At 34.2% G+C, this 25,852-nt stretch overlaps 1 protein-coding gene across 1 annotated transcript; it reads right to left on the bottom strand.

The window, feature by feature from the left end:
- Positions 1–844: 844 nt before the first annotated feature.
- LOC103496945 (U3 small nucleolar RNA-associated protein 20) lies at positions 845–22,867 on the bottom strand. The gene is made up of 32 exons (XM_051084440.1): positions 22,481–22,867; positions 22,224–22,347; positions 21,701–21,823; positions 21,112–21,269; positions 19,442–19,486; positions 17,195–17,273; positions 17,009–17,082; positions 16,364–16,470; positions 15,968–16,150; positions 15,603–15,806; positions 15,027–15,240; positions 14,858–14,932; positions 14,448–14,776; positions 13,951–14,143; positions 13,587–13,839; positions 13,181–13,508; positions 12,669–12,849; positions 12,414–12,554; positions 11,991–12,252; positions 11,126–11,584; positions 10,212–10,675; positions 9,431–9,567; positions 9,149–9,330; positions 8,635–9,024; positions 8,041–8,166; positions 7,657–7,722; positions 5,807–7,569; positions 5,443–5,722; positions 3,772–4,011; positions 2,245–2,766; positions 2,028–2,160; positions 845–1,276 (listed from the first exon to the last, which is right to left on the bottom strand). Exons 2-32 carry the CDS (start codon positions 22,290–22,292, stop codon positions 1,020–1,022), a joined length of 8,037 nt encoding a protein of 2,678 aa, XP_050940397.1. The 5' UTR covers positions 22,293–22,347; positions 22,481–22,867; the 3' UTR covers positions 845–1,019.
- Positions 22,868–25,852: the final 2,985 nt, after the last annotated feature.

Below are 25,852 nucleotides of genomic sequence, written 5' to 3'. Positions count from 1 at the left end.
TATAATATCTTTAAATTTAAAAATAAATAATTTGTGGAGCCCATGTATTAAATAATAAATAGATAAATATATATTTAATACGTGTAGGACCCACGTACTAAATATTGAATAAATAAATATATATTGAATATCTTTAAATTTAAAATGAAGGGAGCAAGGTCCACTCATTGAAGTCAAATGGACCCCGTCTACAATTTCTAAACAAAGTCGTGCACGACTTCCACAAAATCACTCTAAATCACTCTATTTTTTTTCCACAAAATCTCTATTTTTGTCAAAAATTTGCCTCCCACCTATTTTTGACATTATTTTTTAAAATACATTTTAAAAAAAAAAGATTTTTTTGGTTGTTGGAAACGAAGGAGCATAGGGATACTAAAGTGGCTTGGTTGATGCTCAATAGGTTGAGTACCACAAATGAATTAACAAAGAAAGAAAAGGGATCACTTCAATAATCTAGCCGTCTTTTAATGTCTATAATTAATAGACTAAAATTATATGAAAAATATTTTGATACATTTTATCATATTTATATTTATAAATATTTTGATTTATTTTATCATAATTTCACATTCTTTTTAAGATTTGATCCAACCGATGGTTTAACCATCCCATTTATAATTAATAACCTGTTTAGAATGACTTTGTATAGTCCTTTAAAATAAATCACCAGTCTTGAATATTCTTAAAAGAATCCTACCAAACCCCTAATAGCTTTGATGGCTAACTAGGATCCTAGTAAGAGAAACTATATGGATTACAAGGAAACTACATGAAGAGCTTGTATTCCTATTATAATTATAATCAGATAAGCTGCATGAATAACTATTACAAGGAAGCTACATGAAGAACTTGTATTCCTACTATAATTATAATTAGATAAAATTGAATAATATACACAGTAAATAAAGATATATACTATAGAAGAATACAAAATTGTGAAGTCAGCATCTTTCTGACGCCAGGATTAACAACAAATATATTAGCTCATCTAATATCATCTCAACTAATCTTCAAGGCTACAACATTCTTCTTGACATTCTCATTGTTGTTATCTTCCTTCTCTTGCTGGCACGTTGCTTTTCCGCAATTCGTAGTTTCCTTTTCGCATTTCGCATAGGATTAATGACAGCCATCCGCTTCTCTTCTTGCTTCCTCTTGTCCCTTTTGGTCTTCAGACTCTTCTTGATCTGGCTGTACACCTGTACAAATTTCTGAATCCCCAAACAATTCTGTATTTTATCACACACTTCTTGGGCCAACTGTACCATTGATTCTACAGAAACAAGGAAAAAACAGGGGTCATTGCTACATTTTTATCTCCATTCTCTTCATCCTAAAAATGTAGATCATGTTGAATAGCTCGATGGGTCAAGAAGAGTCGCCATATTTAGTAAGAGAAAAAAAAAAAATTCAAGAGCCTCAATCTATTTGCAGCCCATGACTAAACAAAATTTGCTGCAGGAAAAATGGGTGCAGCTCAGTATGCACCCAATTTGCTCATACAAGAATCATAACTTCGCCTGTCCTGCTGAAAGTCAAAACCAATGTCTCCCACAAGAAAAAGGCTGATAACTATTCAAAACCACATCCAATTTCTCCCATTTGAGAAATAAAACTTAAATATACAGTGACCGTTTCCGAGTAGAATAACACGGATTCTATTGCACAAGCCCCCCAAACATTAGAAGCTTAAAAATCACTAAAGAGAAAGATTAGATAGCTCAAGAATATCAAAAATCCCCTTCACTAAAGAAAAAGATTGGATTGCTCGAGAATATAAAAGATCCCATCATTAAAGAAAAAGATTATATTGCTCAAGAATCTCAAAAATCTACGAGAAATTTTTCTTAAAGGAGCATGATGAATAATGAATGATAAGATCTATAAACAATAAGCAAAATTTTGATGCACAACTGCATTAGTTCATCGCACTATATTTGCTTAACACGTTTAAACACAGAAAACAATGAACATGATAAAAAGAAAATGCGCACAAAATGGTTCGGATTGGAAATAAATCTTACCTGGGATCACTTTTCCAGAAAATCCTTCACGGACTCTATATAAAGGCAACAAGATTTCGAAAACATATCGTTCACAATCTTCTACACTGATTTGTGATGATATATTCCGAAAGACATTGAAAACAGCTTTCATCTGCATGAAACACGATACTTATGATTAATGTTAAAAAAACAATAATAATAATGTTAAATAAACTCGAGACCACTTGGAGAGAACCTGTATAGTATCCGTTTGAAGAGCAACCTTCCCCATCTGTTTGATCAAGTTTGAGATGAGAAGGCGACGGATCTGCTCAGGACCGGCATCATTTTGGTTAAATACCCCAGTCATATGAGGTAAAAGCATGCTTTTTCCTTTTTCAGAGTCAAGCAATTGGAATGCTTTGAGAAAAAGTCGTTGCTCGGATTCTTCCAGCGTAGACCAGAATGGACAGGAGTCAACATTCTCCACTTCTCCGATGACAGAATGCAAACCACGAATAGCAAAAACAAGGTTTTGTTCGATCAAATCAGCATCTTTATCCGTAAGTTGTGACTTCAACTGGCAGCAAAAGGAGGTAGCAATAAAGAAGAGTCTACTTGGCTTCATAAGAGTATAGGCTCCAAGCGATCTTTCTGATGTCCTTCCACTATTCTCAATCACAATCTTCCTGAAATATGATGCTATCATGCGATTTGAGATGCTACGTATCCACATGTGTGGATAAAGAAGCAGGTGACTAATCATTTCCCATATATCCTGAGAGTAATACAAAGAATTAATACAGCATAATATCAGTCATACAAAGATACGTGAAGGGTAAACTTAACGTATTCTCAAGCAACATTAATGGTTTGCAACTACATGCATCAGCAATTTAGGTTTCCACTACACATTCAATGAAAGACGTTAATATAAGACCAAGTGTGGGAATAAAATTTACCCTATAGGCAAAATTAACCTAAAGGACGAGACAATAACAAGTTCAAATGTTCACATATTACATATATACTAGAACAAGAGGATTGAAGGAACATTCTGATATGTGATAAAGAGAGAATTAAGGAAATTAGATAATTCATGAGATCCTAGGTTAACCTTCTTTGCTCTCTTTCGTGTGATAATTCCTTTATGTCCAGGGAGTCCACTTCATATATTTTACATCTTAATCATAATAAAATTTCTTATTGTTTGATTCTTGGATACTTCTCCTTTAGTTTCTCTTAGACTACACCACTTCGGTACTGGACCACCAGGCTGGGTCCAGCACTGGCTAACATGGTTAAAAATAAAAATTCTAGTCAATGCAAATTAAGGGGTAGTTCTGTGTACAGTACTCGTTGCCCAACAAAACACCTAATTACAAGTGGAATCCTTTAGAGTACTTCCATATCAGGAACTGTAAATCTGTGAAATTGGCTCTTTTGCAACTAAACTTTAGGTGATGGAGAGCCCTTTATGGGACTTTATTCCATTTATCAATTGAAGCTACTTCCTACAATTAATGCTCATATAGACATTAGATAACTAGGTGGTCCAAGGCATTTTTTCCTACGAAACTAGGGTCTCCTGGTTTAGCATTTTTTAGGTTCGGAAGACAATGAAACCAAAAGGTTGTAGACCAACCATAAAAAATCATGGCTGATATAAGTTTTCCAGTAATTCAGCATCGATAGAATACAAAGGAGAGAGCCCCTCCATGCAATAGAAACATTACAAAATATAAAGACATTTAATAGATAGAAGAAACTGAGAGCAGCATACTTCAAAATCATTCTCAAAGAATAACTGAGGGAATTGGTGCATCAACTTCTCTAGCATCACTAAGGAATAATATGCCTCCTTCCAAAAGGTAATGGTACTCTCTGCGGAAATGTCTATTTGCTCATTCATGGTAACATCAACAACACACTGCAAAATTCCCCTGGCAACAAGCAACACAGTTTGGATACGTCTTTCAAAAGCTTCCTTTAAAGCTTCAACTTCAACTAGTAATCCCAACACCTGTGTACAAAAAATAATGTCAATTCCTTTCACACTTCAATATGTTTATCTTCCACTTAAACTTTTTTCCCCCAGATGAAAGAGATGAATATGAAGAAAATTAATCGGCTGAATGAGACTCAAATCCTAAAGTCCAAAGCTTACTCAAAAAGAGAGAATGAACAGCTGGCACAAATCGTGGCAGAGTAATTATTACAAAAGATATTAATAATAAATAAAACAAGAAAAAAATATTGTTGGTTGTAGATAAGATAATAAGCTGTAAAATCCTCTACGACTTCATTCTATTCTCATTATAATTTTGTCCTTTTATATATTGAGCCTTCCCCCATATACAAAGGTTAGGTATCTTACAATTCAATTATTGAAATACAAAATATTCTATTCATTTCAAATCTAGATTGGATCAGACCAAGTGGTTCAGTAGGTTTTGTATTCAAGCCCTTGCAATGTTATTTCCTTTCCAATTAATATTGATTTCCATTGGTAGGTCATATTCATATTTCAAGCCCAACAATTCAGGGGGAGTGTTAATGATATGATAATAAATTTATCTTCATCTACTAACTTAAGCTTTTGGGTCAATCAGTTATTAAAAGCACATTCAACCGGACAAAGCAAGAATACAGCCCTATACAAAATATGCAACCTCCCCTCCTCTCCTAGTTTTTTCAAGTCAATACTCTTGCGTGTTTTAAAAGTGTTGGCCTGTTGGGTCAACATGTTATTAGAGCAATGTAATATCATTCTCTCCAATTAATATTTATTTCTGCTCATTGGGTCATCTACAAATTTTTAAACTCACAGGTGAATGGGACTGTTGAAGTAACATAATTAAATTTACCATAACTTATCACTTGGGCTTTTTGGCTGATTTGTCATTTAATATCTCTGAATACCAATTAATTTGCTTTAATATTTGATGTGGTAGCAATTCAAGTCCAAACAATCAACTTCAACTCCCGGCCCCAATATGCATCTTGGAAGCAAAAGAACTAGAATATCCAAACCTATTGTTTAGTTTGTTTCTCTTGGATTAGAAACCAATTTTCCTCAAAGAACGTATAAGGGCATACACAAATCCCACAAAAAATCAGCCCACAAATGGAATATCCAAACTTCATGTGAATGGCTATCTAATTCAAAAGCAGTACCCGAGCTAAAGCTTTGTCCTCAATCAGGGATTAACATTTATCACTATCTACATTCGTAGAAGAAAAGTTCTGTCAAGTTTAAAAGAGTGTAATTGTAAACATAGCACTTGCACTACTTTAAAAGAGCATACTTTCAATAAATATAGTATTAGTTTGGGCACGTTGCCCACGAAGGCGTAACACATTCTTATGTTAACTGAGAAATTGAAAATCGATTTGGCAAGTTGATTGAAAAGTTTCAAATCTCTCTAAAAGAAAATAAGTTTAGGAAATTCACCTGTGCTGCGACACTCCATAGTTGCTGCTTTCCTTCCAAGTACCAGGATAGACTGGATTCAAGTATATTATGTTGAGGACCTGGGCTTATGCGATCTATCAGGCACTTTATTACAAGACCAGCCATAGACCGAACATGATGATCCTGATCATTAGCCAAGCAAGCCACCAAATGAAAAAATAATGTCTCAGAAATACTATCCACCACACTTTTTGAAAATTTAACCACAGTTGCGTGAAGCATCTCCAAAACAGCTTCTCTACCTGTTGAATGCTCATACCTGCAATAATAGGAAGATCTTCTAAAGACAGAATAAAAGAATAAAAAGGATAGGTAAAGAAATCAGCGTAACAACATTGGTCACCTTAAATTTGAGAGCAAAAAATGTAAATGTTGCTGCAACCGCTTTTCTGAAAGATGGTAATCAAGCAGGAATTGTAGTAAGATTTTGCTGCATTTCTTCCGAATTGGTTCGACTTGACTTGTCACCATCAATTCTGCTACCCGAATAGCAAGATCATATATCTCAGAGACAACAAGCTTGCGACGTACAATTGCCTTCAGAAGTGAAAGGGCAACAAAAGATGGATTCTTGTCAATATCAACAAACAGCGGAAACTGAATTAATAAGTGTAGCTGATCTGTGGAGAGTGTAACTTTCTCATTTCGCAGAAGCACAGTTAACAATCTCAAACATGATTCCACCAACGGATTGCATGGGTCTACTGAACTCTGAGCAATAAGCAACACTACTCCCTTGATTTTGTCAGCTTGGGATTTGACAGATGGCAAAGGCAATCTTAGCAATAGGGTGAGACATCGAAGAGTTAATGATAAAACATCCTCATATTTAGAAGTCAAGCAGTCTCCTAACAAGGGAACAAAAGGGTCGAGCATTGCTAGCAACTGAGCATCACCTTTCCCAAGTTGCATCTTCTTCATGTACCCATGCAGAAGCTTAAGTGCAAACACCATAATAAGGTGTGAACATGGTGCCTTAGCAAGTATTGTCTGACACGAAAAATTCTTCCCCCTAGAGACATCTCTTGAATGTTTGTTTGCATCAACCAACGAGGAGATTCCACCCTGTCCATTTTCAACTTTTATTCCATCTTCAATGAGACCATAGTTGAAGATTAACAGGTCAGTTTGATTGACGGAAGGATTACTTTCAAAACCAGCAGCTACACTAGATAGCATATTTTCCAATTTGGTTTTAGCTTTTGGGGTCAGATGCTTCTTCATATGATCAGTAACAGGTTTAAGGAGCTTAAGTGCGTGACTTTTAAATGTTATGCTTTGAGCTACCAATTTCAGGGTTTCAAAGGACTTCTGTTTCCTTGTCTCTTTCATTTTCGAGGCCAACTTTTCAACCTCTTTTTCCTCGGCAACCTCTCCAAGGATGTCTTTCTCTGCTACAGAAATGAGATCATCCAAAAGATAATCTATCTTCCCAGTGGCTGGGCCAGTAAAGAGCTTAGACAATAAAAAATTGAGTGTATACCCTAGCACATGCATCTCGTAACCACGTTTTAAGGATCCTCTCAAAACCTTCACTACAACCTGCAAGTATTCAGATCCAAGTTCCTTCAAACAAGCAGCCAGCGCAGATCTAGCTTCATCACGTACACTTTCTAAGCGATTCTTCAAAAAGTTCACAATATGCTGGATGATACTCAAAAGTTGTGAATCCATAGCATTTTCAGGAAGTAATTTCAACAGCTTTACGGCAGCAAGATGGACATAAATATCAACTCTTTCCGACTGAGAGTTCATAAATTTTTGTATCTTTGGGAACACATCTTTACTAAGGCATGCTTGCATATTGTTCATCACAACCATACTGCCATATAATTGTGTTGACCCAACTTCTGAAATATTCTCTTGAAAATGGAAGTTGTCCAAAATAGAGCATATCAATCTCATCAGAACCTTTTTTTTATCAGGATGTTTAGTAATGTCCCGTAAGCATCTTCTTAATAGAGCAAAATATGACTTCCATTCCATTTGACCAGAAATTGAAGCAAGCGCCTCTATGCAAGCAACTCTAATATTCTCTGCTTTACCCTCTTGTAAATCAAACAGCATATTGAAGAACAGTGACAGAAAGACATTCTTTGTGATAACCTTATAGAAAAGGGAGTGAGGAAAACTTAAGCAGCTTCCCAATCAATCATTTCATAGTAAAATCAGCATTAAGAATATAGAAAATACCTCAGGCATGTTGACAGTAGGAATTGTATTTTTGAAGCGAATTAATGCCTTTGCTCTTCTAAGTTTCTGCAACATAAAATTAATTTCTTGAAAAATAAATATGAAATGGGGATAATAAGGAATGCTACTCTCGGGCATAAGGTGATACTTTTATTCCCTTCAAAACTTATACTTCATTCATCCAAAGAAGTATTTGTGTGCATGCTTTGTAATTTAGAAAGAAGCCACGTTGGTATTTGGAGAAATAAAATATTTTTGCTACGGATGATAATAAGTGACAAATTGTGGTGACAGTTTATATGAAAACTAAGGAATGCTACTGTCAGGCACAAGGTTATACTTTTAGGCCGACACATTTTACAAACATAAGAAGCAGAAATTCACCTGCAAGTGGGTAATGTTACTGAAAAAATCAACTTCAGCATCTTTACTGTATAAAGCCTTCAGCGAACTTAAGTTTGCTACATCAGGAAATTTCAACACCATTTCTCGCAATAAATTTATCCACTCCTGTAACCAGGTAATTCATAAAAGATGAGAAAAGCAAATCTGCAAATGTGAATGGTAATTGGTAGCATTGAACTTCTAAGGCAAAGTGTGCAACACATTTTAATCAACAAAATACTATATGAGAATGTAACATATTTTAATTCGTTCCTTTTTTTCCATTTCCTTTTCGTTGTTCCAATGTAAGACATCCGTGTTATCTTAACTAAAGAGTCTATTCAAAAATCTTAGACATAAATGACAGAGATGAGCAAATACCTCCAACTTCTTACATTACTACCTACAATAAACTGTTCTTATTGTAAAATATAGACCATAACATAACCAATGCTTAACAAACATTTTATTCCTCAATGTATCAGCTGAGTATTTACATCTTTCACAGATTAATGAATTAACAAAAAAGTAAAGTTTCGGATTCAACAGACTATCAGGGCAATAAGAACAATAAAATATAACTTAACTCTCTACCTTTTTAACCGAGGTCTCCCTGTTCATTGCTTCCCCCATGTGCTTAAAAATAAATTTGTTTGTTAGCCGCATGACACTTTCTTTTGACCAACTACTGTCGTACAATGTGATATTGTCAATTGTTTCTTGGTGACTGATCCCTCCTTGACCAAGAACTGAAGAAGAAAATTCGACAAAAGAGAGCAAACACCTATAAGCACTATGTCTTAGGATTAGTTCCTCCGATGACATATCATGCATGCACTGCGATAGAACAACTAATGCATGTTCTTCTGGGGTAGCACAGAAAAAATCAACACTAATTTTTTCATAACTATTGACAATTGTGTCAAAATCAAGTCCACCAATTTCCGTAGCAGAGGTTGCATTTAAACCACGGATGATTTGAGCCTACAGAATATGAAAAAAAGATAGAATAATCACAACAGGATCATTCGTTTTGGATAAGGAATCACAATAAAAATAGAATCACCAATTGAAGAACTTGAATGCATATAGAAAATTTGAACTTTACCACACAGAGGATGGAAGAATCAACTTCTGCAAGAGCATTGATAAGATCGCATACAAGCAAACGCAGATCTTGCTCAACAGAAATCAGTAACGGAGAAACTGCTTTCAAGATTTTTGTTGTACTCTCGCTCCCTAGAAGGGGAACCACATTTTGTACCACTTGCAGAGTATCAGCATGAGATTCTGAAAGGCAAATTAAGGGATTCCATTTACAAAACTCTAATTTGATGAGTCAAATCCTATAGCATTTTCCTGGTAAAAATAAAAAGGAGAATATTCCCACCAGAACTACGACCAGCCTGAGATAAGCATGGGAGTATGATTTCTACAAACTTCTTAGCATGCAATTGGTCCCTTACGAGCTTCGAGAGTAATTTGAAAATTCTTATCATTGGTCCATTGAGGTGTTCTACCAATTTCCTGAAATGATGAAACGGGAAATTATTACACGTCTGTTATGGAATATAATTTTATTTTCCACCGATATAAAATTTAGCACAAGTACCTGAAACATAACAAACAGCTACAAGTCACAAAACTACATTATGATCATGTTCTTAGAAGTGTGGAGAGCAAAAGCGCTTTCAAGATTTAAGGCAAATTAATATTTATTATTATTTATTTCTTATAGAAACATTTTGAATATACATGCAAATATTGTTCTTCTGATAACTACATGAGGGATAGTGACATTAAGTTTAAGGGTGTTTACATTGAAGCAAAGCCACTTATGGTCAAAGAAAGCATAAGTTTCTGTGGTATAAGTTAGAGTCTTGCCTCTACGCCTTAAAAGCCTTTTAATCCTACCATATGGAAAACTATTCACATAATAAACAGAAAATCACGCAGAATGCATGCCTTGGCTTTTAACACTTTATAGAACAGGGTATTACAAGTCAATTTATTATTCCATTGATAAATTTCAGAAAGCCGATACCATCTTCTAATACAAAAAAGAAAAGAATGCAGACACCAGTTATTAAGATTTTTCCTAGTGTGCAACACAGTAGATAATACTTAACAGAACAAACAATAAATCACATCATCATAGGAAAAACACATACCTCTTTTTCGCATCACCACTTTGGAAAAGAACATGCAAGCTTTGAATAAGGGAATCAAGATTCGGAAGTAAAATGCTTCTCACCGCACTATCATTGCCATCCAACTCACCATCAATAGTCAACAAGTTTTCAATAAACTGAAGTACAAACAATATGATGGGTTGAGATGCTGTCGAGATAGTGAGGATGAAGAAAATATCAGGAACTAGATTCCTCTCTCTAGCCAACAGTGGCACAAGTTTGTGGCTTCTACTCATGGCAAGAAAGCAAGAGAAAAGTGAACTTGGCTTTTCACTGCTTGAGCCCTCATGCTTGAAACTTTCGATTGAAGATTTCACAGACGTAAAAAATAGGTCCCAGAATTCCATTTCAAAATCAAAATCCTCGTACTTGTAAAGAACAAATGAAATGACTCTGAGACATAAAGACCTTAAATCTTTGTGCTGCTTCACAGCTGTACAGGTCTGCTTAGAAGAAAAGAAAAAATTGTTAGTATCTAAAGCTTCGGGGTCCATAATTAATCAGCAATCTCATGTAACCAATAAAGAATACAAGAAAATAAATGGAAGAGGAGAAAAATTAACATTTTGCTTCTCTGAAGCAAATAAGACAGTGCCAGAAGAACTAGAAATTTGATGGCCTTGACTACAAGGTAAATGAGAAGACTTCCCCACCAGTACAGATCTCAACACCCAGTAAAAATTATTTTGACCAGAAATTAATAACACACTGTTCAGATGATCGAACCAAGTATAGGTAATTTAAACATCGTCCATGTTTCAAAACTGGGTAAAGAAGGGGTCGTAGTATGTCACTAACGCAGATAGATAGTCACTTTTATGATAGGAGGAAAAAACAGGGTGACAAGAACGTTATATGAAAAAGTTAACAACTAATCTGAATGGAAGAATTACCAGACTGGGGAGTGCTGCTTCTTTATTCATATCAAGTGAATTCTTGTTGTATGTCTTTCCAATTTCAGATAAAGACGCTTCATTTTTCCTTGCCGCATGAAGACTTGATGTGCAACTTGCCAAAATTCGGACAACACAGCCCAATATTACATTGAGAAATGGACTGATAAGCATTTCATCAAAAACAGCAAGAATTTCTTCAACAACATGCATAAAACCATATTTCTTCTTCCATGACAATGCTACTATACTTTCTGTTGAGAAGTACTTCAAGATGTTAGTTGCCGACGCTTTCATTGAAACTAGGTGCAAGTTAGAAAACCAGTTAGCACTTGCATCAGCTTCCCTTGGAATAATGTTCAAAGGCTTCAATAACAGAGCAAAGAAAAGTGGAAGCTCTACTGTATCAAGTTGTGCAATGAACTGAAGGACGGCTTTTCGAAGATTTACACTCGCTTGCTGCCATAAAAGAAATATTAAACTCATATTCTTTGTGATTTTAATTACTTTAATTTAATAAATAAGATTAAGCCACCCATACTATCAAATTGAAGACGAGCCATCCTTCATGACAACTTCATTCATAATAAACAACCAAATGCTCAAGTCTCTTAACTAAAACCACTGGGAATGTCTAAGATTAAGAAAACATTTTAAACCAGTCAATTAATCAAACCAAACAACCTAAGCCAGCAACTAATGCTTCGGCGGCAAACAATGAGCCCAATATGGCATAGTGATTAGTAATCAATCAACCCGAATAACCCATACATACAATGACGGAAGAATACCTACAAACAGTTACAGAGATGGTATTCCGAGTACCATCATAAACAATATATACTGTACCCGATAAAGAATATACCTTGCGGGAACCAAGAACCTTCAATTTTCTAACTTTTGGCATCAATAAGCGAGTAACTAAAGGTACAAGCTTAGGTCTGTGACTTTCATCAATTTGATTCTTTTCTTTTGACAAGCTCCACCTTGTAAGTTCTTCTCTCAAAGTCTTGGGGGAGATCATGTTTTTTAGATGTTGTTCATGTGGGATCAAGAAATCATCTTTCCACATTAAGAGGCAATCAAGGACCTTGCTTTGTATTTCAGCATCATTATCGTCCAAAAGCCTAGAAACATTCAACCAAAGCACGTATAAGTAGGGGCATTAGAGTAAAGAAACAGCAGACTCGCCTGTGTTAGAAATACGCAGAAGCAAAAAAAAATATTCAACAGAAATATATCGCATGGAATAGAAGAGTAGAGGCATTTCACTAATTATGATACAGACCTTTGCTCCAAAACTTCTTTAAGAAAGTCACTCTTGTGAAAAGACTTCAGGTTCCGGATTTTCCTCAGCAAGTTTAACCACTCCTTCAGAACACATTTCCACTCTTTGCTTTTGCATGCATATTGTTTGAACGAATCCACACTGTAATTTCAAAGGACATGCAAAAGAATGTAGTAAATAAGAAAACTACAGGAGTGGAGTAAACATTGGACCTGTACAAATAAAATATGAGGTATGAAACCATTTATAGATCACCTATCCACATGACCAATGCTGTAGCCTAAAAATGTTAAGAACAAAGGCAACATCCGTTGAGACTGAGATTCAACAATGGTCGGAATCTTTTGTAATGATTGAAGCACCAAGGATAACAGAGTAAAGAGTGGTGTACTGTCTGGTGAAGGAACAACGAATGAGCGGAAACATCTGACTAGATCTGAAAGACAAAAAGTGTGAAACTAAAGTTCAACAAATTTTTCTGAACCCCAACACAGAGAGAATAGGTCACTCTTTGTTGCACAGAAACAAGTATCTTTTTTTTTGAGGGGGGGTATAAGAGCTCAGAAACGGCACTACTTAAGCAAGAATTTGACGTATGAAAAAAGAACTTTTCGTTTAACCATAAAATGAAAACCAGCTCTTCTACGGAAACAAGGAACTTAACTATGCATCCAAATTTCATAACCAACAAAAAGAGCATCAGTAGCACGATTATTCTAAAAGAAATTATGATGCTAAAAAAATCCTAATGGCACACACAAGCATACCATTTAATTCATCAGATGATTCAGAAGTATCTCTGCCTGGTTGATCAAGTAGACATAACCACTTCTGAAAATAACAGATCAGTTTATCCCACACAAATCCCGAGTGTTTTCTGATTAAAGAGGCAAGACATTCAGATGCTTGATCCCAAATATAGCTAAAGCGATTTTGGAAAATGCCAATAATCCCATTTAAAGCAACCAATAAGTAAGCCTCAGGTATCCTTTCAGCCAACAAGGCCTTCTGCACTCCAGAGATCAATAATATAATCTTTCGGCTGGTAGATATTGAAGTAGATGTCGATTCAACAGAGAGAAGTAGACGAAGGACCTGATACAATTTGAGAGTGAATCCATAGCTCTCAAGCACAAAGTCCAACAACAAATAAACGAACATGGACAAACTTACCTCACTGCCTACTAAATCATCAGAATACAATGCAAAATTTTCAGCTTCCATCTCATTATCAATGGAAGATTCCTTTGCAAGGTTAGCAGACTGCAAAGGCTCATAGTGACACAATATTCTGAGAGTAGATAAACGAACCCCTTTATCTGAGTGACGCAAATTATCTGCAAACACCTGTACTGCATCCTCAACCTTGTCTGCTTGAAACTCTTCAGAATAGATTCTTTTGCTGATGTCAGCTTCCAATGCGGGCCTACAATTAACACGGTTAATGGATACTACATGCTTCCAACAACTGAAGTTAGAGATAAAATCATGATTAGAAGATAGAAAAAAGGGTCTAGAATGCAAAATTCTCACCCACCCATAAATAAAATCCAAATAATCAGCTACAGCTACCAAGACTTGTGAACATGAGCTATATCTTTTGGCAAGGTACACAAGTCTGCTTAATTCTTCAAGCCCAGCCTTCTCACTAGAGAGCAACTTAAGATAAGAACCTATGGTGGCACCAATTATGCTTTCCAACTTTTCCTTAGGGATTCCAAAAATGTCACCTAAAAGAGCGTGAGTAAATTAAACTATAAATAAGAAACTCCAAAAGAGGGAAAAGAAAACAGAGCATATAAGTAGTAGCATTCATAACTAGTGCAATAAAAATAACCGTGTAGCCATATTGTACACATCAATTTTGCGTATGCACATGCAAAAATAAACAGAGTATAAACTTCAACTACATGAATCACCTTTCCACTTGTTGTATAAGAGCAATAGGTAATTATTAGAGACCAAATCTATATCACTGCCATAAAGAAAATAAGATGAAATAAACCAATCTGATGTTAGATGATTAAACTTTACCTTCAAGAGTACAAAGCCGGTCAAGTGCATTAATCAACTCCACTAGTAAGGATGAACTGGCTTGAAATTTTAAAATATATGGGCAACAACGAACAACACCCCAAAAAATAGCCAATTTAGATTCATTAATATCAATCGTTGACGAACTGCATTGCAAAAGATCAGTGATCTCTTTAATCCACTGCCGAAGGATTTTTAGAATAAAACTATTAATCCTTGGAATTTCCTCTTCAGATGTACATAACACTTCTGTTGGTAATCTCTCACAAAAGGAAAGCAGAAGATAAATAACTTCTTCAGGTGAAGATTCTAACAATTCATTCATCACTCTGAAAATGCAATAGCAGACCCGTTAGATGTCCCATTTTCACCTATTTTGCAATAGAATATTAAAAAAATGATATATATACCTTAAAATGTTAGTTCTGAATGCACATAGTACCCTAGAGTCCTTCTCCATTACTTCTCGTACAAAAATTAATAAACTAAAAACAAAAACCTCAAATGTGTTATTAGAATTTAAAATACAAGGTAATATACACCAAGTGTCACACTCTATCAAGGCCATGCTGCTCATACCTACTGTTGTTTAATTGAAATATTGGAGCCCAACGCAATGAGCAACCAGAAATACATAGAAAGTCCTCAGAATTTTTAAGACCTTCAAGGATAACTAACATTAACTGCAAAATTGTATCAATGATACTGGATAAATCATCATCCACCGGAAGGCTTGGAGTTGTGGCAAACTTCATCACAAGTAAGTCTACAAGTTCGAGCATTGGTTTATAATCTGTGAAACATAACAGATCAGCAGCTTCCGTAGAACAATAGAATTTTTTAAAAGAGGAAACAAAAATTTCATTGATACAATGAAAAAAACTAATGCTCAAAATACAAGGAAACTGAAAATTCGAGAATAGATGTAATAAAACAAAAATGTGAGCAATCACATCTTCATGGAAAATATTATACATGAGAGATAACTCAATAAATCCTTTCAAACCAAAATTATGTGAGGAATTCTTAGACAACATAAGTCCATGAACTGTGAGATTTAGGCTTCAAAGACAACAATAGAATTTTGAAAATAATAGAATTTTAAGAACATGGCTAACACTAGAAAATTGGAAGAGTACTTGTGGTATATCTAACCATGAAGTTTTTTCCAATCCAAATTCTGAGCTACTGAAGCAAGAAGCATCAACAGGTGATTTATATAAACCATGTAATCAGTAGAAATGGCAGCTGTTATTTCCTCAAACAAGCATTTCCATATCACCTCCAATTCCTTGGGATCCATTTCTTCGCATAATCTCTGACACACACACTTTAACACTTCTAAAATGGTGTCTGAACCTGGAATAGAGAGACGGACAGAAACAATAAGAGCAATAGAAATTGCAGTAACTGGTAATCAAAGTACGGATAGTCATTGACATGCTTATTGAGATCAATTAATAAATTTACAAACAAGAAGCAATAGATGGAACTAGTATATTTGATAGAAATAAATTCACCTTGACTGGAGTCTCGGCCAATTTCAAATGTTGGACCACTAATCAAAAAGCGAAACACCAGCTCTGCTCTTGAATGAAACCTTGATGAGGTTCCTCTCATGGTGTGAAATAGCAGAGCACTAGTGCCATATTCTCTTGTAGCAAGAGGTTTTTTAACAACTTCCAATATTATCCGTTTAATTCCTGCATCAATTGAAAGGCCAAAAGGGTAAAAAGATGTTGGGAAGTTATGTGGCTTTACAGATTAAAAAGTGTGTGCACGCATGTGTCAAGATCTTTCAAGACAATTACCCATGACATTAATATACTGTATATACCAACATCCAAAAATTAGCAGAATACCTATAAAATACTAACACAGTAGCATCTAAAAGGCTTAATATTGAAAAGTCCTACCATTTTTTAGCTGATCAACTGGTGCATTCCTTAGCAAGAATGATGTCGCCTCGGCCATGAAATCTTGAATGTAATCTTTAGAGTAATATCTCAAGGACACTGTAACCCTTGAAAATTCAAATAAACATGCATGAGCACGCACAGGCATACATTTAGAAATATTCATGATTTCCATAAATAATCAAGGAGAAATCACAAAATATCTACGAGCTTTGTTTTCAAATCTTCTTCAACAAATATTGGGGTAAAATGACTAAATCGCATAAACATTAAAGTACCATAGTGCCTGCTTTTCACCTTATCTGCTATTCTTTCTTTCTTTAAATAATCACACTACTAAGCTCATGGTTTTCAATCAACTGAAAAATGTATGATTATTCTGTCCTCGCCATGTAAACATTACCTCTAATTAAGTAGAACAAGTCCCACCACCACCACAGAAGAAGGCCTTCTTAGACCAATGGCCAAACAAGAGAAATTTGTGCTATGATATTTATGTAATTCAAACTAATATACAGGCTTACACAAGAGAAGACATTAAAAAATCCATACATCCTTGGCATAGATATGGGGCCTTGATAAGAATACAGATACATTCTTTTCTTACACCACAATGAAGAATAAGAACAAGGGAAGAAGACCTACCTTAGCAAATCGGTAATATTTCGTGTAAGATATTTTTGCAAGTACATCATTATATATGACCATGATGTAAAAATCTGCAAGAAACATGGACCAGCCTTCGAATGAAACATCAAGTATTGGAATAAAACATCAAGTATTATATCAGTAACCTGGTATGTAAAAACTGAAGGCATAGTGTATATATACCTGCTCAATAATTTCTGGCTCCCTAGCTGCACCACCTTCTAGAAGAGACACCAATGCATCAGCTAATTGAGACAGAAATCTGTCAAATAACGGTATCATAAGGCAGTAGAAGAATTAAAAAAAATAGCAAAGTTACAAGACTCACGATCATTCACATAACAAAGTTGATGTAGTGAGTTAGTTTTTAGTTTAATAGTTTTGGTTAAATTCTTTTGAATTACATGATAAAATCCTTGTAATTAGATTTCATGGATCATTATCCGATTTGTCATTTAGTCAAACAAATTGGAATCAAAGCAATCATTTCGACCAACATTTGCTCCAAAAAGTTCTTTTCCTACTGAAATTGCCTTGAATCCAACAAAATAAGACCTAATGAATATTTTAAATTAAAAATATAAATATAAATATTAAAATTTTAAATTTTAAAAACAAACAAAGCAAAACAAAAAACTAAACCAAATGGTCCAAATCTCTTTTAAAACCCTCTCAAACTCTCTACAAAGTCAATCATTACTTTCTCCTCAAGGCCTGGTCGACATAGTTTGCAAGAGGTAGTGTTGTGCTCGATATTCAACAAAGCACACCAAATCACAAGAGGGTGCCTTTTAGAGTGCACACTTCAAAAGAATAGATAAATGAACATAGATAGTGTTATGGAAAACCTAAGTCTAATACAAGAAATTCAAGATTTAGAGGAAGTGAAAGGAAAGAAGAAATTGAAGGTTAATAGTTAATTTCAAATCATGATAAGAAAATTTATCCATGTTTCGTCAAACATTTCACTTACAATGAAAATTCTCGAGCAAATAAAGCTCAATTTTGGTCCACATATTAAGAAAATAATTTTTTGCATGCCTTCATTCATTATCTTGAAGATGAGAGCATTCAGACAGTACCAAAGAATTTGGAGGAAGAAGTTCCTTATGGGCATGCTGAATATGATTAAGTCGAGTAATGTCATGAACTGTGGAGGAGGAATTCTTTTTGGCATTGACTCATATTTTGATGGAAACAAGGAGTTTTTATTTTTTATGAAAATCTCATTGCTGAAAGTAAGGAATTAGAGCTTAGGAAAATGGTGTAGACAGTAGATCAAAGAGAGGATTTATTTACAGATGAATGAAACTTTCTAGAAATACATCAGAGGGGATCGTCTATATTTATAGAGAAACTAAATAAAATACTAAAGGGAAACTAAAAGGAGAACTAAAAGCCAAACAAGAAACTAAAAAGGATGATTAATCCAGCACTAAACCAAGATTAATATGAATTTACCCAATTTATCATAGTCCAATTACATCTGAAGAACTATATGAAACAATCAAGCCACAAAACAATGTAGAAGAAACACACTTTCCTCTAGTTTTCCCGATCATGATTGAAAGGCTAAGGAGTAAGGAGTTTTGGTGATAGCTCTGTTTTGGTTTTTCATGGTTAAGCCAAATTTAATAAGTTTCTGAAGATGCTATCAAGAAAAGCATATTAATTCGGGAAGAGTTTTCAGCAAGCCACATTCAATAAGACATCGGTCCTTCACTTGATTGAAAACATTTTCAATTGAAATGTTTCTAAACAAAAGAAAAGTTTATTTTTCAGGATGAATTTCCTTTTTTTTTAGAAAGGGAAGCTATTGATGCTTTTTTAAGATTAATTAATGCCTGCCATATATATACAGAGACACAGCCTAACTTCAGTATCCTAAAATTTGAATCAGTTCAATATCAAATGTCAAAGATATTCAACCTTCAACCACATGGTTCAGATGTCACACATTTAAATTTATGTCATGCATTAATAAAACAATTAGATAAGAGATCATTCATCATTAAGAGATCTAGTGAAGTTAGAATGTGTACCACGAGGAAAGGAATTGACATAGTGAGTTAGTCTAATAGTTATGATTAAATTGTTTCTGGTTTTTTTTAATACATAGATTGTACTTAGATCCGATATAAATGGAGGGTTAATCTCATGCATTGGACACTTCAGAATCATCAGAATTTCTTTTGTTACATTTCCTGGAGAATTCCCCGTGTCATTTAAGCAACATCAATATCATTTATACCATTGCATATTGTAATATATATGGTCTGATTTAAAAAACAAATTCGATTATCTATAATCTTAGGGAAAAGAAAAAATAAAAAGAAAAAATTGGCACAGGATGAAAAGAAAAGAAAAATGAATGAATGATGTGCAAATAAATACAAACAAGATTTTAAGTCCAAGGGAGAAAGAACTAACGGCAAAAAGTCCTCCAACAGATCTCTTGCTAAAGCCGCAATCAACCTGAAATGGAAAGTCACAAAATTCGTACCATACAAGAAGAGAGCATAAGAATCAACATTTGATACAAGAAAATTTCAGAAAAACTGACAAAAAGAGGGTCTAATCAGTTTGCTAATACAGTAAAGCAAATAAAATCATTACCGTGGCTGGCCTATGAGCAATGAGGCAATGAAAAATGAGCAACCGATTATACTCATTTATGTGGATTATTTGGTTCTAAAACTTAAGTTTATTGTTTAGCAATTATGCATTTATTTAGTATATGATGTCAATAACAGAAAATTTAAGTATAAACAAAGTAAGCACGTTGGTGTATCTTTAAAATATCACGTTGGTGTATCTTTAAAATATTATTTGAACTCAATTGTAACTGCATTCCTAAAAGCAAATTGCAATTGCAGATCCACACAATTTGCCCATTGTGTATGGCTCAGAGTGAGGACATGTAACATCTGTTTTTTGATTGAGTTCTCATATTTACAGATTTAGTGGCTGTTCAGCGACACTTTCGGAAAATACCACTCAAATGTTGGTTGGTCCTCTTTTGGCCAATAGCTTTCAGATTTTATGGTCAAATGCAACTAAGCTCTCTTGTTTGAGATCTGGTTTGAATATAATCAAAGAGTTTTTCATGATGAATCTCTCCCTTGGATTGCATGCCTGGTTTCAACTCGTCTTCTTGCCCATTTTTGGCATTTTCTCTCTCAAGCTTTTTCTCATTATTCTATTCAGGATATTAGTTTGAATTAGTGCCTTTAATTTCTCTATTTAATCATGTATTTGATAGAACCCGAAAATATTGAATATAAAAGATAACAGAAATACAAGATAAACCAAATGATTCAAGGTACTTCGACCCTCCCTTCTTGAGATGACACTCAAGCCCTAGTTAACAAACCAAATATTCCTGCCCTTCTCCATTCCCTACTCCTCTATTTATAACCAACTTCTCTAACAAACTCCCTAACTAATTACTAAAGTACCTGCTAGGAACCAAGGGAGTTTGGGATACCTTTGCCCTACGTTGGTCAGAATGGGATGACCAATGTAGTACTTAAATGACCGGGCTCTCCGCCTCTCTCACCCGAACCACTGACTTTTGGGTGAGATTCTCCAAGGTGTTTAAGTACCTAACAGTACTCCTAATATTCTTCTAATACCAATCCTATCAATACCGGCCACTAAAACACACCTTGCCTCAAGGTGTGAGAACCAAACAAAAAATACACTTTAAACCCTTCCCTTCTTGTGATCACACTCAAGCCTATCTTGAGATAACTCTCAACCCCTAGATCACATACCAAATATTCCTCCCCTTCCCCATTCTCCTATCCTTTATTTATAACTAACTTCCCTAACAAAAATATATAAACTAACAAAAAAATTTAAAAGTAAATAGAACAAACTGAAACAAAAAATAAAGAATAAGGATTGGAATTTAGCATAGCTTTATGGTCAATCTGCATGGCATTGAATACAGAAACTGAAATAAGAGTGAAATACTATACCTTAGTTTTTAAACGTTCAGATTTTTTTTTAAAATAAGTATAAAAAGTTAAAAAACAAGTTAAAATCTAAGGTATGGTATCCAACACAAAGATGATTAACAAATAAACTGGGCATACCTCAATATAGGCTCAAGAGATAACCTTGCTTTTATCTGTACTCTAGAAAGAAGATTTGAGAATATAGACTCCTTGTGCAGTATCACCAGTGGTAATGTTTGTACCAATGGAATAATTTCCTCGTAACAAGAAATAAAATCCTCAGCAGTATTTAATTCCTGCATTGGTGAAATACATTTAAAAATGAAATGTTAACATATTTTTACTGGAAAAAGATAATAAAAATACTAGCAGACGAGAAGGATAAATAATCATACAAAACTACTTTGTTTGCCAAATTGAGTCCGTGACAAAAATGTTACACAAGGCACCCATATTTACTGTTAATAACAATATATACGCTATCGCTAATAAATATGATAGTTATCTTTTTCCTTTCTAAACTCCCCTGACTTATCCAAATCATTTTCAATAAACTATCTCGGACGAAAGAGAAAAATAGCAATCAAAGCACTCAAACAGTAATTGAAATGACAACCGATTAATAAGTTTATACCATACCAGATCAGATAAATATCGTTAGGTTATTGGCAACTAAAAAGAGAAAGAAAACCCCCACCCTCAAAAAAGAAAGTTAGAATAGACATACCCTCCATTCTATAAGGCAGTCTCGAAAGAAGGAGGATCCCTCGGACGGCTCAGACTTAACTTTATCAAGGCTTCTGTATACGTCAATGTCAATTTCTTGTACTCTCTGGGAGAACGTCTGGAACTGTAAAGCAGGAAAGAGAAAAGGACCGATAACTCAAAAATATGTACAAAGAAAATATCATAAAGTATTTGGAGAAAAAGAAATATTAGATAATAACCAATAACTCTCTACTTTTCAGAAAAATAGTATAAACTTCGTATTAATATAAGCAAAGAGAAAGACCAAACCAAACAAATTATGCTTCAGATGTTAGCACTTAGCCAGTAGACAAATATGCACAATTATAAAATTCAAGGCAGAATCAAAAAAACCACCCCAGAATAGCTATCCCCCAATAAACTCACTGCCTTTGAGAGGAGGGATCAGTAAGACTACTAAGATATTACACACACTCAATTGTAGTGGTTTCACAGTAGCCATATTTAAGCACCAATAAATTATCAGCGAAGAAAATGCTTACGACAAAACGTCGGCGACCAGGGGACTTGTTGAGAGACTTGACAGCTTGTGCGTGAGAAGCCGTCGCCATAGAATATCAAACTCTTTGAGCTTATCAGAACTTGATGAACTTCAAATCGAAATAGCTTGAGAAAAAGAAAAAATAAATAAATAAGAGTCCAAATTGCTGAGAATAAAAAAATAATTAAACGTTAATTATTTCCTTTGTTAAATAATAAATTCAAGCCTCCACATGCATCAAAGCAAGGACTTTTTTACCTAGTTGTCGTCGTCTCACACAACCACTCTGACGAAAACCGATGAGACGCCGGCGATTCGCCGACCTGTCCAGTGGTTTCAGTTCCAGCCTGCGTCCAATCTCCAATTTGTTCGAGTCTCTGACAGTGGCTCCGATGCCGACAAATCAGGTCAGTCCAGCAGGACTGACGACGAGCATGTGGGAGGCAAAACTGGGATTCGGGTGTTGGCGTGCAACTGGGTTTCGGGGCGATGGAGGACTAGCGAAGGGGAGACGAAGGTGAGAATGGGAGAGGAAAGGGAAGAATATGAGAACAGGGGAAGGGACTAACGAGAAGAAGAGAGAAGGCGGGAATGGTTTAGGGTTTAGCACGGATTTTAGGTGAAAATCTGTCCCAACACACGTAAAAAGAAGAAGAAAAAAAAGATAACGGTTGGAAATAGCAAACCTATTTTTTTTTAATTATATTAAACCATGGTGTATTTTGATAACCCTCCAAATTCAATAAAGGGTTCTTCTAAAAATATATATATAAAAGCGATAAAGTATTTGCGAACAATTTCGAAAATAAGAAAAAGGTACAAAGGCCTACCGTATAAGATATCGCTTATATTTGGTAACGCTATTTGTTACACGTTTAGATTTGACTAATTTGTTACACGATCGTTTAATTAATTTGGTCATTTGGCTACACGATCCTTTCAAAAATTTGGTATACTAAAAAAGAAAGAGGAAGACATTAGTACAAAGCAAGGAGAAAAAGATGGAAGGCCAAAAATATTTTTAAAAAATGGTGAATCACTAAATATGTTATTTTGTTGCTGGACCAAGAACCTCCTTTATAAAATACAAAATATATTGGGGTCTTTTCAAAAAAAAAAACGGCAAAATATTTACATAGAATAATTCTGAAATAAAAAAAAAAAAAAAAAAAAAAAAAAAAAAAAAAACTAAAGACTCACCGTGTAAAAACCCAAATACGGCATTTGGTTATTGTTTGGTAGGCGATCGTTTAGATATGTCAAATTATCTTTTCGTTTAATTTTGTTACAGGATCGTTATCATTTAGATTTGGGTAATCTAAATAATTTTTTAAAAAAAAATTTGGTACACTATTTTTTTAATTCTTTTGTTCCACAATCGTTTACAGAAATTTTTTTTACACGTTTACTTGTTTACAACAGAAATTCTTTTTTTTTTTACTTGTTTACAATCGAAACGTTTACTTGTTTACAATCGAAACGTTTACTTGTTTACATTTGGCTACTCGAATCCAAAATGATTTTTTTTATAGATTTGGTTATTAGATTTGGGACTCAAATTTTTTTTTTCAAACTTTGGTATTAGATTTCTCTAATCGATAATATTTGGTACACTATTTTTTAGATTTGATAATTTATGTTTTTTACATTTGGCTACTCTAATCCAAATAATTTTTTTTAGATTCTTTATACACGATATTTTTTTCATATGATCGTTTACTTTTTTTAAACAATCATTTACATTTGGCTCCAATTTAAATGATTTTTTTCAAGATTCTTTTTACACGATCGTTTACTTTTTTACACTGATCGTTTCCATTTGGCTACTCCAATCTAAATGATTTTTTCAAGAAATGTATTTTTTTGTACACACTCATTTAGATTTTGTTAACCAAATGAAACGACATAAAAAAAAAAAAAAGAAAAAGACAATGGAAAGAAATTAAAAAAAAAGTAGAGGATGTAAACTTTAGTTTCATGATTATACAATAAGCCTTAACATTGTATATAACTATAAAATGCTAAGATCTTTGAACTAGATAACTTTACAAATTAAAATTAGTTAAAGAACAACATACCTTGATCCATGAATAATCTTCTTGAGGAATTGTGTTTCTCTCACTTGTCTTCCTTTAGACTTAATTTAAGTTTCTTGATGGGAAGAATAAACTAGTTAATGAGGCAGTGAGAAGACCAATCCCTAAGGTTCTATTTATAGACACCATCCATCGTGGGGTTAAATTAGGGCATTATCTTTTAACCTAATGGCCTAATAAAATAATAAGCCCAAAAAGAATAAATAATAAATAATGCAATTTGGTCACATTAATGATAATATTATAGTTAAGAATAAATCTAACATTCTCCCACTTGGCCCATTGACATTATTTACCATATACATTCATAGACATAATGCGCAAAATTAAACTTCATAACATATCGTGTCAAGTCAAAGAAACTACTAAAGGATCATGGCGGTCATACATCATTGCATTAACATACTCCCTTCCATGAATTACTGAAATAGTTCTTCTATTAACATGATCTATAATAAAGATAATCAATAATGGTCCAACAATAAGTGTCTTTATCAAAGACGATGTCCTGTTTGGTTTACATAATTCTTGTATGTATATACTAATCATAAGAACAGAACCATAAGATAAAATTAGAAACAATAAATAAATGAGCTCAAAGTGTCAAATAACATAATCTTGATCTCAATGATGATATCTACTGATGCCCATTTGTTCAACGTGATCATTGAACGTTTTTGGTGGCAATCCTTTAGTCAGTGGATCCGCAATCGTAAGTTTAGTGCTAATGTGTTCAATTGACACCCTCTATTTCTGGACTTTTTCTTTAACGACAAAGTATTTTAATTCCATATGTTTAGCACCTTTAGAATACTTGTCGTTTTTTGAGAAGAAAACTGCTGCAGAATTATCACAATAAATTCTCAGCGGCTTGGCAATACTATCGACAATTTCAAGTCCTGAGATAAAGTTCTGCAGCCATAAACCATGAACTGTAGCCTCAAAGCATGCTACAAATTCAGCTTCCATAGTGGATGCAGCGATAATAGACTGTTTGCACTTTTCCATGAAATTGCTCCTTCAGCTAACAGAAACAAATAACCAAAAGTGGATTTTCTTGTATCCACACATCCGAAAAAAATCTGAATATGAATATCCAATCACTTCAAGATGATCAGATCTCTTGTAAGTAAGCATATAATCTTTTGTTCCTTGCAGATACCTTGAAACTTTCTTTACAGCTTTCCAATGATCCATTCCTGGATTACTTTGATACCTGCCTAGCATACCCACAGCAAAACTGATGTCTGGTCTAGTGCAAATTTGTGCATACAATAAGCTTCCAACAATAGATGCATAAGGAATAGTTTCCATTTGATTTCGTTCCAATTCATTTTTTGGACATTGCATGAGATTAAATTTATCTCCCTTCTGAATTGGAACTACACTTGAAGAGCATTTGTCCATCTTAAATTTCTTTAAAACTTTATTAATATAGGCCTTTTGAGACAATCCTAACAATCCATGTGCTCGGTCACGGAATATTTCAATTCTAATCACATAGGATGCCTCACCCATATCTTTCATTTCAAAG

This window comes from Cucumis melo, chromosome 5, assembly GCF_025177605.1.
Source record: "Cucumis melo cultivar AY chromosome 5, USDA_Cmelo_AY_1.0, whole genome shotgun sequence".
NCBI lineage: Eukaryota > Viridiplantae > Streptophyta > Magnoliopsida > Cucurbitales > Cucurbitaceae > Cucumis > Cucumis melo.
This window is presented reverse-complemented; position numbering and strand designations above follow the sequence as displayed.